At 51.0% G+C, this 15306-nt stretch overlaps 4 protein-coding genes and 1 non-coding gene across 5 annotated transcripts in view; 3 read left to right on the forward strand and 2 right to left on the reverse strand.

Annotated features, from left to right (window-relative positions):
• The window catches only part of Pmar_PMAR028239 (hypothetical protein), a gene marked incomplete at both ends in the record, with an annotated part of 9384 nt that extends 6835 nt beyond the window's left edge, over positions 1-2549 (reverse strand). The window contains one exon of the mRNA XM_002774189.1: positions 68-2549. Within this exon, the coding sequence (XP_002774235.1) occupies positions 68-2549 (2482 nt within the window). The remainder of the gene's footprint in view (positions 1-67) is intronic.
• A 1072-nt stretch (positions 2550-3621) lies between these two features.
• Pmar_PMAR028240 (hypothetical protein, conserved) lies at positions 3622-5167 on the forward strand (the record flags this gene model as incomplete). The annotated part of the gene is made up of 9 exons (XM_002774190.1): positions 3622-3650; positions 3733-3796; positions 3843-3934; positions 4084-4218; positions 4265-4361; positions 4427-4544; positions 4597-4700; positions 4756-4876; positions 4995-5167. 9 exons carry the CDS (start codon positions 3622-3624, stop codon positions 5165-5167), a joined length of 933 nt encoding a protein of 310 aa, XP_002774236.1.
• Positions 5168-5615: 448 nt separating this feature from the next.
• Positions 5616-5688, reverse strand: Pmar_PMAR028241. The gene has a single exon. It is a non-coding gene; the product is annotated as a tRNA-Arg (tRNA).
• Positions 5689-6020: 332 nt separating this feature from the next.
• Positions 6021-7253, forward strand: Pmar_PMAR028242 (hypothetical protein; the record flags this gene model as incomplete). Its single annotated transcript, XM_002774191.1, has 1 exon — positions 6021-7253. One exon carries the CDS (start codon positions 6021-6023, stop codon positions 7251-7253), a length of 1233 nt encoding a protein of 410 aa, XP_002774237.1.
• A 3101-nt stretch (positions 7254-10354) lies between these two features.
• Pmar_PMAR028243 (wnt inhibitory factor-1, putative) lies at positions 10355-13026 on the forward strand (the record flags this gene model as incomplete). Its single annotated transcript, XM_002774192.1, has 6 exons — positions 10355-10431; positions 10477-10615; positions 10792-11027; positions 11083-11238; positions 11307-12885; positions 12940-13026. 6 exons carry the CDS (start codon positions 10355-10357, stop codon positions 13024-13026), a joined length of 2274 nt encoding a protein of 757 aa, XP_002774238.1.
• Positions 13027-15306: the final 2280 nt, after the last annotated feature.

A 15306-nucleotide genomic window follows, 5' to 3' on the forward strand; every position in this document is an offset into this window, starting at 1 on the left:
CTCGAGGCCCACGGCGAGTCGCTGACCAAACGTCGTAGATTTGTTTTCGAATATCGGTCAGTCCTACTCACTGATCGACCACCAATTCTTGTACCATATGCATCCGCGAACGGTCGCGGTTCGCGCGGGTCGTCACTTGTCGCCGAGACAAAGCTAGAATTGGTAGTTTCCCTACTGGGGGGAAGCGGGGAGCCACTGTCTGGTCTCAAACACATCGCTGGCATCGATAGCTGTTTCAACGGTGTGCCAGGAGGAGCAATATCAGATGACTTCACAGTAGAGGTCGTAGAGGTATTCCGCTCACAATCCAAAGCTGAGTTCAGACCCTCGTGGCGTGGTGCCGTGCTGACCAAGTTCCTATCAACGTACTGCAACGCTTGACGAACTGCATCAATGGTGACCTTAGCGTCAGTAGTCAGCCGGCCCTTCAGCATCGGTGCCTTGTCCGCAAACCCATCCTTACAAGCAGCATCAATAGCGAAATGTAGCGCGATATCAGAACCCCTCAGCGAACACAGACGAGGGTAGAGCCGTTCGGCTAGCTCCAGATCAATCCTGAGCCAGTCCGACATCAACTTAGGGTGCATTTTCGGCGGACCACACGCCTGCAGTGAGTTGAGAAGCATATTGACGGCTATAGGTATACACGCATACTCCAAAAACATACAGACTTCCATTTTAGCCAAATCTGTGCATAGCGGGAGCCTCTCAGAAGTCGCGAAATCGATGAGCCATACGGCATCCATAGCATCAATGATAATATTAGCGCCGTTTAAGTCACCATGGGCCAGTCCAACCAGGGCGTGCCATGGAGTTTTCATATTCGCCAAGGTGTCCTTAACGAGCTGCACCTTCGCCTTGATAGCTGGCAACATTTGGCCAGCGGCGGGCATGTATAATGAACTAACCAGGGTTCGAACCTCTGCCATTCGCTCATCACTGATACCCTTTATCTTCCTCGCGTAGAAGTCCCACGTATTCTCTTCTTGTCGAGAGATGCCACCACTACGTAAAGACTGTAATATACCGCCTCTGCCGAAGAATTCACTTATCACACAGCTCACATTCCCGAAAGGTCTCCGAGCAGAAGGCGTCTCCGTATCTGGAATGAGCATCTGCTCACACTCATAAATATACAGATCTTTGAAAGTGTTCAAGAGCGTCGTTGAGCTGTTGGCCAGCTCCGGAACATGCCAGCATGCACCAGCCAGTTCCAGTTTAAACGCCCCAGAGTCTCCAACATAGATCGGCTCGCCGAGGATGCGAGCAGCTTGATCGCTCAGGACTTCATACACCTCCCTAGCATTGGCAACTTCAGTCTCCACTGACTCCTTAGTATCCAACTTCACTATAACGGGCTCTTCTCGCCGGCCTCTCAAGTCGAAGGGCTGCACTCTGAGCACCAAACCACCACCAAAACCACCAGACAGCCTCGTGCAATCGAAAGCTGCACCAAACATACGCAGCAGAAGCTGTGTGTAAACGGCCCGATTAGGATGCGATCCGAGCGCCCTATCTATCGCAGCACTGAGATCGATGTTCTCCGCTGCATTAGTCTGCCGACTCGCAGAGTTCACCGCCTCCCATGAAGACATCTGATACCACCCCCAAAAGTGAACAGCTGATTTCAAATAACCACAACACGAGGAGCTGCCGCCCCTCGAAATAACCGCCCCGTGATCCGCATTGTTATCAGAGTCATCGTTCACGGCTTCACACAGATCCTCCGAAGTCTGAAAAGAGTGCCCTTTGGGGAGTCCTATTCGAGCGAGTTGCTCCTTGCTCAGCGCATCGGGTATCAGTTGATACGACATTTCGTGGAGACGAAATAACACACGAATCGGGTACGACAGGGAGCTGTCAGCCTCCTGCTCAGAGTAAGAATATGCGGCCGCCTGCTTGAGACAGTCGAAGTTCAATCCCAACTCCTTATGGATCCACCGTTCGAGAGCAGCTCCGATGGTTTCAGATAGACGCTTCTTGACACCCGGGAGCAAATTGCGGCTCCTCACTCTGCCGTCTGACATCTGCTCGTGTGATTCGACAAGAACGAGGTCCTTGTAGGAGAGGCGAACGATGACCACATCGAGAACCCGGCGGAGGCCTCTGTCGTCGCGCTCGAGCCAACAAATTTCATGCTGCAGCTCGAAGTACAAGTCCGATACATTCTTGTAGTTATTATGACCGAAACAGGACATATTCACAAAGGGGTCTTGATCAAGAACCCTCCTGAGGCCCTCTTCGCTGTGAACCATGACTTGCTTCTGCACCTTCAGCTTCTTGTTCTCGTCCAGAAGCTGTCGATTTTGCTTCACAAGTCTGAGCATATCCGTTTGCAACTTTGAGTTCTCGGCACGCAGCTTCTCAACCACCGAGGCGCTACTGCCGTTGGATGCGGGGAGTTTCTCAGACAGACCTTCCAAAACCGTAGTACCCGATTGGGCCTCCCCGCGATTCGTAGTAGTCGTGGTCAGTCCCTGACGACTCCGCAGGTCTCCCACATATTCCTCAGAGGAACGGGAAGACGTTCCTCGATTTTGGAAACTCATTCTCAAAACTAGAACTGAAATGAGAGGTGACAACCGTGCATAACAGGGACAACAGGGAGCGCTAGCTACTCTCAAGTGGCGAAAAAAAACGAAGACGTTATGTTGAAAATCATAGGATAGTCTTTCCCTTCGAAACAGTGCAAGGTACTTCAATGAGAACTGACATATTTTTAAAAACCTGGCCACCCCAGCAAAGAGGATTGTCCTATAGCCCGCCTTTCAAACACTGAGTAAATCGATTGTTAGGAAGGAGTACTAGAGGCTCAGTGGTTACTCCGAACGATGCGTGTATATTGAACAGTGAAACGGTGAAGGTGCGGATACATATCCTTTTTCGTGCTGCTGTGCCGAAACTCCAGATTCATATTCAACGCATGTGTCGTATATGCAGTACAATATACAATGGAGTTTCACCCGTTTTTCGCGAAGTGAAATGCGAAATGTGTTTTTCACTAGTGTTTTTCACATCACGGGTGAAACTCCAATAAGTCGATTCGCGCCTTGATTTTTTCAACGGAACAAAACGCCTGCCGAAGTTCTAGCCTGGCGCTACGGGTTGAAACTATTGTTCCTAAACTTGATTGCGGGGAGCGTCGCGTACCATGATCATCTCTCCACGGAAGTTTTTTTAACCCAAGTGGCTTGAAACTTGTCGAGGGACGCGCGCTTTTCTCGGACATTTCTCGCTCGCCATTTTTCCGAACCTATTTCAAAAGCACCTTGGGAACTCGCCGTTTGATGCATATAATGGAAATGTTCAGCGCCTTGCATAGCGTACTGATGATAACGGCTGAAACCTCGGAGCTCCTTTACTTTTGAGTTGGGCAGCATACGGAAGTCGCTTAATTAGTTGTCTCGTAATGCCCTCTAGGCGGTCCCCAACTCCGACCGACGTCACAGCCCAGGACCTAATAACTCGGGCCAGCGAGTGTCTTGAAAGGTTCCCTCCAGAAGGGGAGATGGCTATACGGTAGTGTAGGAATTGGACGTGTGTTTTCTCGAGTTCGAACTCTCTGGAGGACGTCAGACTGAAAAATGCTCTTTTTTTTCGATGAATGCATTCAGTGGAACAATGCATCGCAGAGCCTCTGTACAGTTGAAGTGAGCTAGGTCCGCTGGAGTTCGCTTAAGAGCAACCGCTTCATCATCCAACAAAAAGTGACGCTCAATTGGACATTCGTAGGTACATGGATAAAGCGTTCCAAAAGGATCCCAATAACCCGGATGTACTTGACTTCTACGGCGAGGTAGGTCTACTGGGCCTACCTGGACAGTGAGGGTTGAGCGTCTCAGGTACTGTTAGAATATTCCAATGAGGATGTCGAGAAAGCGGTACAGTTGTTCAAACGGAGTGTCGAGCTAGCACCTGCTATCAACGGGAGCAAGTAGTGCTATGGGAATCACTTTGGGCGAGGGGCTCTTGTATGGCGTTCCGTTCGAACGATTAGACGCTTCGCGACACTCTGATGTGAAGTTTGTCGTGTTTGGACTGAAGCTGTAGGACCTCGCGAGTCAGTAGTGATCCTTTTGATAGGTATTTCTACTTGGGTCAGTTGTCGGAGGGCAGTGACTCCTTGCAGTACTTCATGAAGGCCGCCCAAATTCTAGAGAACGAGCTTCAGGATGCTGAGGTTGAAGGAGAGGAAGTCCGGAGCGTTGTCGAGGCTAGGTGGGCTTTCAGTGTGGGTGGAGTTGGCCATGAAACGTTACTTCAGACTAATATCGGCAATGTGTGCTATTGGTGAGCTCTATATGACCGACATGTGCGACGAAGCGGATGCTGAGGAGAACTGCAAGAAATACTTAGAGGGAGTAGGAAGGGCAGAGTTGCTAATTTCTGGGTAGCTTCATGTCGATATACGTTGCTTGTTGTCTAGGCCGTTTCACGCGCGCCTCAGTCAGTAGAGGCTCTCTCGGGTCTAGCCGTGTACTACAAGGTCATACAGGACTTTGACAAGACCAAGGAGCTGTGCAAGCGAGCACTAGAAATTATACGTAATGCCGGTTCACCTTGTGTGGTGAGCGGATCGTTCCGTCCGACCTTCAGGAAGTGTTGGGGAAGAAGACCCGGAGTCGTTGCCTCCCATGCCTATCAGGCTGCAGTTAGCGAAAACTTTGACTGATATTGATGCTTCGGATGAAGCCATTGAGGTGCGCCTCTCGTTGGTGGTAGATTGGACATTTGATCGATTGCTGGGTCGCGCAGGTGCTTCATCAACTGCTCGACGAGGATGAGAATGAAGTTGAGGTGTGGTATGTATTAGCATGTGCTCACATGACCGCAGCAGCAGCAGCAGCAGCACTCAAGGGGGATGCCGAGGCGACAGGTGTGTTGGTGGTTTCCCGTCTTACCGATTATATCTCGTGAACTGTCTGAGTACCTTCTCTCTGTCGGGCTTCACTGTTTAGACACACATGCGGATTCACTTGTAGTGTATCTCTCAGATCGGACCGAGCCTCTTCGCATCGCGTCGGAGTGTGTGAGTCACGCCCTGGATTTGATCAAAAGGCAGCCCGAGGACGCTCAGTGGTCGGAACCCCTACAGCATCTAGGAGCGGAGCTCGATAAACGGAAGCAGAAGCATGGAAGTAGTGATGATGATGTTCAAATGAATTGAGATCGAAATGGTCGTGGGGATGTGCTGAAGAGGCGTTCAGTCTCATTCAGCAGAACTTCCGTACTAGTAGCTGAATGCACATCCGATTGCTCTTTATTCTATGTACCCGCTAACTACCCTTCTGTAGTATAGTTACCTCGATAGGAGTCACTGACGTTGTTCTTCACAGTACGTTTCTTTTACTGCCACTTGATATTTTGGTGTTACACAATGAGAACGTCACATGGAATTACGTTTGTACTATGCCTCTGCTGATATCTTCGTGAGCTTATCATTCGGGCAGATCCGTTGAGTGATCGGGCGAGATATTCCACGTGTCCATCAGTGGAGGTCTTCATCGATCACTGCTGGGTATACTCGGTAGTAGGTTGTTATGCGGACACTGAATATGCCCAATTCGGACATGAGAAATTGGTCCTGGATACATTCCATCTTCTGGATTGAAAAACGATCTCGGTGGGACTCGAACCCACAGTCTTTGGTTCCGAAGACCAACGCCTTATCCATTAGGCCACGAGACCATGCGATGGTTTATTTTCAAACAGATGCTCCCCTAGTTGTCATCACTGCTGTAAAGTAGATCCTTCAGAATTTGTTGCTGCGGTACTCATTAATGGACCGTCATCGTCTTCCCACATCGTCCCCACCCAGCCTCGCGTTATTGGACTCGAGCAGCACCACTGCTTCGACAACTGCATCTGGGACCACGGGTGACTTCGGTGATGCAAAAGGTGCTTGGTTGAGGAATGAAACTTCCGCCCTGCCGAATGGAGTGAGAGGTTTTCAGTGACTCCACATTTCTTGTTATTTTGACAATTTTCAGGTCGGCAAAGGTCATGATCACTATTTTACGATGGACACTACTGCTGATCCAGTCGACTGCGATTCTCGGATGAGAGAAAGGCCGCCCCGCACGACCAAGTACGACGAGGTGAAGCCGCGGAAACGTCGAGGCGGTCCTGACTCGCAACATCATGCCTCTAAGAGAACCAAGACTCAGAGCCAAGAGGCTCCGAAGTTGCATCTTGTCGAGCGAGAGATGCGGCAGCGAGACCCTCATCTGTTGAAGCTCCACTTGTCGACTGTGAGGCAGATCGTGACAGAGTTTGATAACGAGCTGAGCGCAGCTGGCTCGATTGGCCCCGTCGATTTCGCCGGTATCGCTGGAAGACTTGCTGGTGCAACAGGCGTGTGTTTGTCTCCAGAAGATGTGCAACTTGTCGTATCTGACTTCTCACCGCACCATTATCGTGCCTCGCTCGGACTGGTCGTGATGGAAAGACCAACGCAAAGAAGGGGTCAGCAGTTGGGGTTCCATGGCTCGGTTCTGAGTAATAATGGTCATGTGATTGCCTGTGCTCAAGCCGCTGGGTCGCGGCTGCGAGAAGTATGGAAGCAGCATCGACCTATGGCGTCTACCTCGGCTCCTATTCCCGCCCATGAGGAACGGGCAGATGTTCGTCGAAGGGTTCAAGATGCTATGAGACTACTCAATCAAAAGAATCCCATCGCAGGGCCGTCCATGAAGTCAGCAACACTGGAAGCGGTTGCCACTCCGGTGTCGAGTTTCTCAAGTCCCCAAGGGCCGATCGCCTCCCCAACAAGTGAATTGCCATTCAAATATGCTGGCCACATGCCCATCCTCAAATCGGCTACGTTGCGAGTTGTCCCCCCGAGACCTGATTCTACGTTGGCTAGGAAACCAAGGGCGAAACCAAAGCCTAAGGCGAAGGCTCGACTGGCGTTTCCTAGTCCTAACCCTAGTCTGGTCGACATCCAGAGATATCGTGCTCTGCAGTACTACCAGTCCGAATGGCTCCGACTCGGGCAAATGGCAGTAGCCAATAGTATGGCGGCCCGGTCAGCCGAGATGGGTGCCACAGCGGAGACCTTTACTTTCGCCGCGAGGAGACTTTTGAACGCGGCTGATGCTGACGATACGGATCTTATAGAGGGCTTGAGGAAAGTTAATGAGAAGAACTCACAGCGGGACTGCCCTTCAGAAGAGCTACCATTCCTCGGATTCGGAGCGCTAGATATGGTCGATGAGTCCTGTACGTCTGCTGCGGGCGACCAAAGTAATTGAGCCCAACTCTTGCCAAATCTTTGATGTAACATTCCACCTGAATTACAGTATCAAGTGCGGTACCAGTATTAGAATCACCTCCTCAGCACCAGCACGAGTAGGGCAGTGCAGTGACAACATATTCGATGAGTACCATGTCGTCCTATGTTTTTCTGCTGTCTGCAAGTCTGTCCGCCGCCATCATACTTGCCAGTCAGATCTGAAACGCTAATGATTCTCCTCTCTGCTGATGCCACTACTATCGCTGCTTTTGCACTGTACCATAGTTCTATTATCATCTATAACGACTTGTAATCGACCTGTTAGTGTTGTGGTGAGTAGGGGAGGGGCGTAGAGGAACAGTAAGATGGATGAAGAAGGCTAGATATTTACAGCACGTTCACAGTAGCTAGCGCTTGTCGAACGTCTTTCGAATGTCCTACTCGATTCTAAAGTTGACTTCCACTCGTGGAATGCGGTTCTAGATGGTTCACTGAACAACACTCTAGTTCTCGAGGATACGAGCGTAATTATACACTTCACTGTCTTACGAATATGCGATTCACTACGATGTCCGAAAGACGCTTGTCTACTCCTCTACCATTGTTGCTAGATCGGAGATTTCGTAAGTTTCGGATGAAGCTAACTCCACTGAAAACTACGAGCGAGTGCCTTAAGTTCGAGGACTGGCGGCCGATAAATTGCACATCGGCTCTACAGCGACTGGCCAAGGTGGCCGAACGCTCCTTTTCCGTTTGTGTACTGCTCACTTGCCATGACACTCGAACCGACTTGACTCCAACTCCATGCGCCTGACCAGTACGGAATACTCCTGTGGTCTCAAGTACACTAGTGTTGGCAGAAGGCCATGCCTGTAGCATGTTATCGGAAGCTCTGTCTTCCACTCTGTGTAAAGAGAAGTGAGACAAGTGACGAAGGCTGGACTCAGATTGTCCCGAACTGAATCAAACTATTCAAAATGTGGGTATCTGATCGACGCCGGGCCCGTTGGATCATAAACGTCTAGCGCTTTTCAACGCTACTGTTCCACTGAATTGCTCTCACATCCTATCGAGGAAACAGGGTTATTGGGCTCTTCGGTCCACGCGTCAATCTACACAGTGAGCTCTAACTGTTCCCTGTGTATTTCCCTCCAACTGTTTCTTAAGCCAGCGAGAACGTCAATGAACCCAGAATGATCTCAGTTTTGAATGGTGGATGAAGGTGGCATACTCTCTGCTTGCTAACGTAGCCGCGTCTACTGACGGTGTGTGAAATCCACTGCTCGCCATTTACTTGTATGATGGATGCTACAAACCAGTTGCTTCACGACAGCGGGGGCACTCGCATGAAGAGATGAGCGTTGCTATGCTTTCCGAGGTCTCACCTCATTCTCGGCCGCGAAATCCATTCGGAATGGATGACTCCGTAGAGGCACCAACGGTGGCGGAAGTGTGATAGAATAGTCTCTAGTGTGCTTTGTACCGATGACGTATGAATTCTGCCAGTGGATTACTTAGTAGTTCTTTGCTCGGGATGTGAAAGGATGATTCCTAAACAACAGTTGATAATCATTGTGTATTATACCATTGCTTCTGTAGCTTTTTCCGCGTCAGTCTTTGTAAATTCCGATACTTCAGCCACCGAACTTCAGTTCATTCCAGTTTGTTGTGTTGGTCACAGTCTTTGGATGAGGCGGGTCGGAATGGGATCACTCTTGCTGTTTCTGTGGCCGCTTGGATGAGGCATTCGATGATGAGCAAGGCCCAGTTGACTCGATTGTCATGATACTGGCGTTTCTCCTTTTTTGGGCTCGGCACCGTTTTGCTGTTACTGCCCAGGAGCTGACGGTCGATCCGGCATGCGCGGTGAGATGTTCCGCTTGACACATTGCATGAGGCGTTCTCTGCCATCGATAGGACGTGTCCATCACAGAGATTGCGTGGAATCTGACCGCCTGGCGTGACAAGTTGAGAGGCTCCAGTGTTGGAACATGCGACAAGGCCCTGCGAGGCGATGGGAGGTGCGACGGTCTAGACAGTGTTTTCGCATCTTAATCGTTCTTACTGATCCGAACTGCAGCAACGGCATCGGTTCGTATCTGCGGGGTCCGGATTTCAATGTTATTGGTGTCACCACACACGACATTCGCAGATGTGACTTGACGAACAACATGGATGAGAACGATTGCAATTACGATGGTGGAGACTGCTGTTTCACGACCTGCATAGCCAACTGCATGGCTCGACAGCAAGAGGTCAGCACCCACGTGCATTTCCAGCCTTGTCACTGTTCTGTTGATCACGGATGGCGTCTCCTGAACCGAGGATAGTCCTCGCCCCATTCTGTGTGAAAAAAGATTCCCTCAGTCGGACCTGAACCTCATAGACCTTCCGTATCGGAATCCCCGTCGCATTTCCGGAGAATGCGCATACATGTGCGGTAGTCCGCTTGGCGCTGTGACTAACTGCCCATATATGTGTCTCTCTGATGACTACCCCGAAATAGGCGGCACGTAAGTCAGCTTCAGAGGCGAGTCGAGGTGCTTATGGGTGACCAGTTACACGTCGTGGTGCCAAACGAGTCGAGGAATGCCGACGAAGATGTCCAAGTGTTATAGCACCAAAGTCGACATTGCTGAGGCTCTAAGGTGCGATACAGGGCGTATGAAAAGCCCCAGATTGTACGGGCGCTACTAGTAGTCGCGTGTGGAGGTTCTACCAAAGCAGTATGTCATTGATAGGGTGCATCCTTCATTTCCCGTTCTGTTTCGTCAGGCAGTGCATAATGAACGATAGGAGTCATGGGAATGCGATCACGTCGAGCTACGAGTGTGGCAATCAAACTCAACTGTGTACGCTAGACCAGGCGCTGGACGAGTCCCATGGGTGCCACCTCCATCCGAAGCAGTGCACCAAGGAAGCATGTTGCACCATGGCAATCGAGATGGAATGGATCGATCCCAATGTGAGAACACCTCATGAAGATCGAGAGGATAGACCTCGGAGCCATGCTCCCGTGTCCACGCTCTCAGAAGAGGGTCACGCCCTCTGTGACCGCAGGTCCGAGTTCTGCCTAGTCTTTGTGATCTGGCCCGGCGTTGTGAGAGCTCTGAAACCTGCATGCCTGCGATGAGCGAGTGCGTGAGGCTCAACAAGGCCTGCACTGGCGGCTGCTGCATGTGCGAGTCGGATAAATGGTAGGAGACATTCTCGTGAAAATCTAAAGCTGTGAACTTCCATAGGTATGGCGCTAATTGTGACCAGCCTCTGTGTTGGCCCAAATGTCGACACGGGGGCTGCGTTGCCCCCAACGTCTGCCATTGCGATGAAGGCTGGTCCGGACCGTCTTGTGAGATCGCCTCCTGCAACCCGCCTTGCAAGGTAAGTTAACCTCATACTGAGTAGTCGGGCATAGCGCTGCTCTAGGCTGGACAGGGCATCTGTGCATGGCCGAATCGATGCGAGTGTTTCTATGGGTGGAGTGGCGCTTCCTGTGAAGTAGGGGCTGCTTCTAGTATTGAGCTGAGCTCTGAGCCATCGCGATTCTTCCTCTCCAGACACCTATATCGAATCCTCCGTGTGTGAACGGGGAGGCGATCTGTCCAGATCTCTGTAAATGCGAGCCTGGTTGGGGAGGTCGTATTTGCGACTATCCCCTTTGCCAACACTGGCCGGAGCCTTCCTCTGACTGCGGTCATGGCTACTGTGAATCACCTAACAGATGTGTCTGCGATCCTGGCTGGACACACCTCGTCACGAAGGGCCAGGACGGCATGGACGAGCTGCCCTTCTGGTGGGGCCGCCCCCGACGGGTGTTTCTCCGGAGCTCTGATGGTCGTAGTCCTCAGGTGGCGCGGGCGTACTGCCTCAGCCGAAATCTCTCCAACTGATTTCGTCTACGGCGACACGAGATTTGTCCAGACATCTGAAACCTCGTACCGCTTCGACCAATATAATGCTTTCAAGTGCGACATGCCCACGAACTGCAAGATAATCGGCGACGGGTAACTCCATCGCATGTTGAGATCGACTCGGCCGGGGCGTGGACCGTTATGTAGCTCATCATGCTCAGGCATTGTGCAACATGCGAGCCTGTCACTGGTCGATGCCTCACTTGCGAGCCCGGGTTCTTCCTGTTGCCTCCAATCGTGGACAACTCCACACAGTCTGCGAGATGCCACCAGTGCAATCTCCGATGGCGACGGTGTCGGACTTGTTCGGCGGAGCGATGTTTGTCTTGTGACCCGCTTTTCGTGATGAGGGAAGGCTTATGCGTATCTGAGGGAGTCATTGAATTCTCCTCTTCTTATTATCACGTGCAATCAGACGCTGAGTTCGTCGTGATCGAAATAGTACGGTCCTTCGATACCGTAGATCTCGACTGGGTTCTGAGAGGAAGTGCACACAAGCCAGTCGTCGTTGTCCAAACTGTCGACAGCAGATCGGCGCACAGTGTGAGCGGAGCGCAGCAAAGGTTGACAGATTTCGAGACGACTATGGAGACCTTGGAGTTCGACGTTACTTTCGATGCTTTCACTGACAGCCTCAGTGAAAATGCATTCACACTTTTGCTGAATTCCACCAACTCGACTAGTGATTTGATTACCTCCAGCGGGGTCCCTTATTCGGGAGTTTCATGGCGTGGTGAAGCAATGAGAACGATCTCATTAAAGCACTCGGTGCAAATACCGGTTTTCGACAATGGGGTATACGACGCCGAAGAGAAGTTCTTTACCGTGAGGCTGGTCGTGGACTCGGAGACGACCGCCGGCTCTGTGATGCCCATGACTCCGTTCACTCCGTATTTTGAGAGAAGCGACATATCAGCTGTACCCGGCTCCTTGGTCCAGCATGCTCAGCTGGACGAGGCAAGGGTTTATATATGGGATAGAAGCGACACGGCATCAGCATCCGACACTTTCCTAAAATCAGATTCTCCGATTGCTACGGGAGAGATATTCCGGACAGGCCCTCAAGTTGGAACGGTCATCGATGTCGAGTTCATAGCGCAGAAGTGCTTGGTAGAAGCCGCTGATGGTTGCAGTCAGCTCGGCCCGGTGGACAGCGCTAATGATGTCGCGCGTTTTCTCGTGATCACTGAGCCAACAATGAAGGGGAGCTCCGACCGTATGCTTGGTGACGCGCTGTATACGCGAAAGGCCCTAGCTTCGAATGGTATATACAAAAGCTACTCTATGCCCTTCATAGCTGGTCCATTCCGAATCCATATACAGCAGTCTTTTGCTGGGCTAAATGCTATGTATTACTCCTGGTCACCGGAACCAGCTGCGTATCAACGCCCCGATATACTCAGAATTGATCACGGCCTCACACATGACTGGCGCTCCGGTCGAGACTCTCCGAGATATGTCCGCTGGACGGGTTTCCTGCACTGGGACTGTCTGCGAGATCGTTTCGATAGACTCGGCAGCGCAGTGCCTAGTCTGTTAGGGGTGGCGGTGTCTGCGCAGAGCTGGGTTAGAATAGCTTGGAAGAATATAGGAATCGTTCTCGAGGAGTACAGAGCTGGGTACTCGTGGATGACCGATGACGAGTGGAACAGACCTAACATCAGCGTTGTTCAGAGCAAGGGATGTACCCCAGCGGTCGCGGGAGATGGGATCTACTGCTTCGCCATCGCTGGTGGAGAGGTGAGCTCTATCGAAAGCTTCGGATTATCCTATCAATCGATCTGCCGTCGTTAGTGGGTTATGATAGCATCGTTGACTGTTACCGCGCGCAGTAAGAATCCCGGCACCATTTCTCGCTTGTCATCCTTCGCTCCTATTTAGTGATCTACATTATACGTTTCGCACGGTGTGGGTAGTGCGGGTGTTGCTCTCAGCCCACTGTAGTGAACGAGTTTGTATCCTCTACAAGGACGCTGAGCAATTCTGTTGAAGTCGATGTGGCATTCCCGTTCATCGTCGAGTACAGGCCGGCGCATGCTGCAGAGTCAATGGATCGTCCTGTTGGCATATCTCTGATAATGCACCTTCCCGACTCAGCCGATAGTTTGGCTAGTATAGGGCCGGGATGGGTTGAAGTTCCCAAAACTTGCTTGGCAGCTGGTGTGGACATAAAGGGCAGCCCCTACGAGGGGATGTGGGTGCGCCCTGGAGTTCCGGCGGCGAATTCGTCCTTGTTCTGGGCGACTGAACCGACAGTGAATGGGGTGCTCAAGGCTGTCATTGGAGGCGTCATCACAACGAAAGTCGAATTGCGAGATGCCCAACACAATGTTGTTATAGATGGATCGTTCGGTCCGGATATCGTAGTGCAGTTGGTCAACCCGCCGCTACTGGGTACCATCGAATGGGTTCCGCTTGAATCTCATTACGTGGCGACGGTCGCGTTGCCGATGGGTGAGTACCTGACCGTCGGAGCATGAGAGCTAAGCCTTAGTATTGCAGGCATACCAGAAGGGCCCACAGTTGTGGTCGCCACTCTGTTTGGAGCTTACATTGCCAGTCCAATCGCAGTGGATGTGCTAGAGGGAATATCTGACAGATCGAAAACTCAGGTTGTGGGGAACTTCTCGGAGGTAAACTCACTGCTGCTGGCGATCCTAGCGGCCGCAACGTGCTAGGGGATATTTTCGGCGGCCATAGTCTATCCATTGGTTTCAACGAATCAGCGCGTTACAGAACACACATACGCTTGTGCATTCATACTTCTCTGCTCACGAAGCATTCCACTAGCAGTGACTAAGAATCTGCTTATGTAAAGTGCTGCTTGTGATCGGCTCAGGTCGGAGCGAATACACCTGCTTGTTTCTCTATACTCTCCTTTGACGCCGAAGGAAATGCTAGGACGACGGGAGGCGATTCTTACGCAGTAATTGCTGCTGGCCCGCGGCATTCACCTGGACCATCGATCGCTATTGAGCCCATCGTGGACAATGGTGACGGGAAATATAGGTGAGGGAATCAGTGGATTGATGAGATCCATTTCCCGACGATATCGCCACCACGATCCGACTATACTTGCTGATGATTCTTGACTGTCCGTGATTCAGGGTATGCTTCCAGTTGGTTGTTGCTGGGATCTACGACTTGGACGTAACACTCGAAGGTGGCTCGGTTCCCGGCTCTCCGTTCGAGGTCACTGTATTGCGTAAGCATCTTCGGCATGCTCCGAGTGCCGTATCGAGTTTCTTTCAGGATGATTACCTTTGTGATATGCACTATATCCGTACACAGCTACTTGATGTATTTGTAACCATGACTGTTAATGTACGCAGTATTTGTACTGTACGACGTTGTTGCATGAGCTCGCATGTCGAGATTCCTGAGTCCTGAAGGATAGTTTCTAGAGTGGAGTGTTTTGTAAGATGAGTATGTGGCCTGACCTCTCTCACACCCATCACCTGAGACTATTAGCCCGAGAGTATTCGAGGTTACTCCGAAGACTTATTTTAAAGCTCAAAAACAAATTGTGGACTCACATTCTACGAGCCGGAATCAATCGGAGATGATTCTGAGCTTCGGAAGCAGTTTACTGAGCACTAGTACCCGCCGCATAAAGTGTACATACGTGATAGTACACCTTGTGAATGGGATCGTATGTAGTGCATGACTGCTTCGATGCGGAGATCAGTTACTGCTGCACTAGCACTAGCACAACCAATCCACAACTCGAGGATGTTAAGAAGACAGTTCATCGACACGCGAGAATCACTTTTTTTGAATATCTGACCCGGGTTCGATCCCCGGTGCCGGTGTTTCTCTGCGATAGCTGCCGCACCACAATTTGTCTATGTAGCATTTCTGAATCATGTTTTGAGTTCGAGTTGAAGCGTAAAATTTTATTGGCCATACGTTGAGCGGACTGTACTGCCATTCTCTCTTATATGGAATTTGCTGAGGTTCTTTCGCCAGTTCCACTTTCCTTGTCCCTGATCTGCTTTACCGACAGTCGTGAAATGGAAAGGAGCTTCATAACGTCTCTTCATGGGCGATTGCTGTCCACTGAAGATCCCCAATCGAACGGCGATGATCTCGTCGTATCTGCCATTAGAGGTTTTACCAATCTGTCCTTCGAGGCTAGAAGAAAGATCTTCGAGAGCTCGT

The sequence above is a fragment of the Perkinsus marinus genome (assembly GCF_000006405.1).
Source record: "Perkinsus marinus ATCC 50983 genomic scaffold scf_1104296958686, whole genome shotgun sequence".
Taxonomy (NCBI): domain Eukaryota; phylum Perkinsozoa; order Perkinsida; family Perkinsidae; genus Perkinsus; species Perkinsus marinus.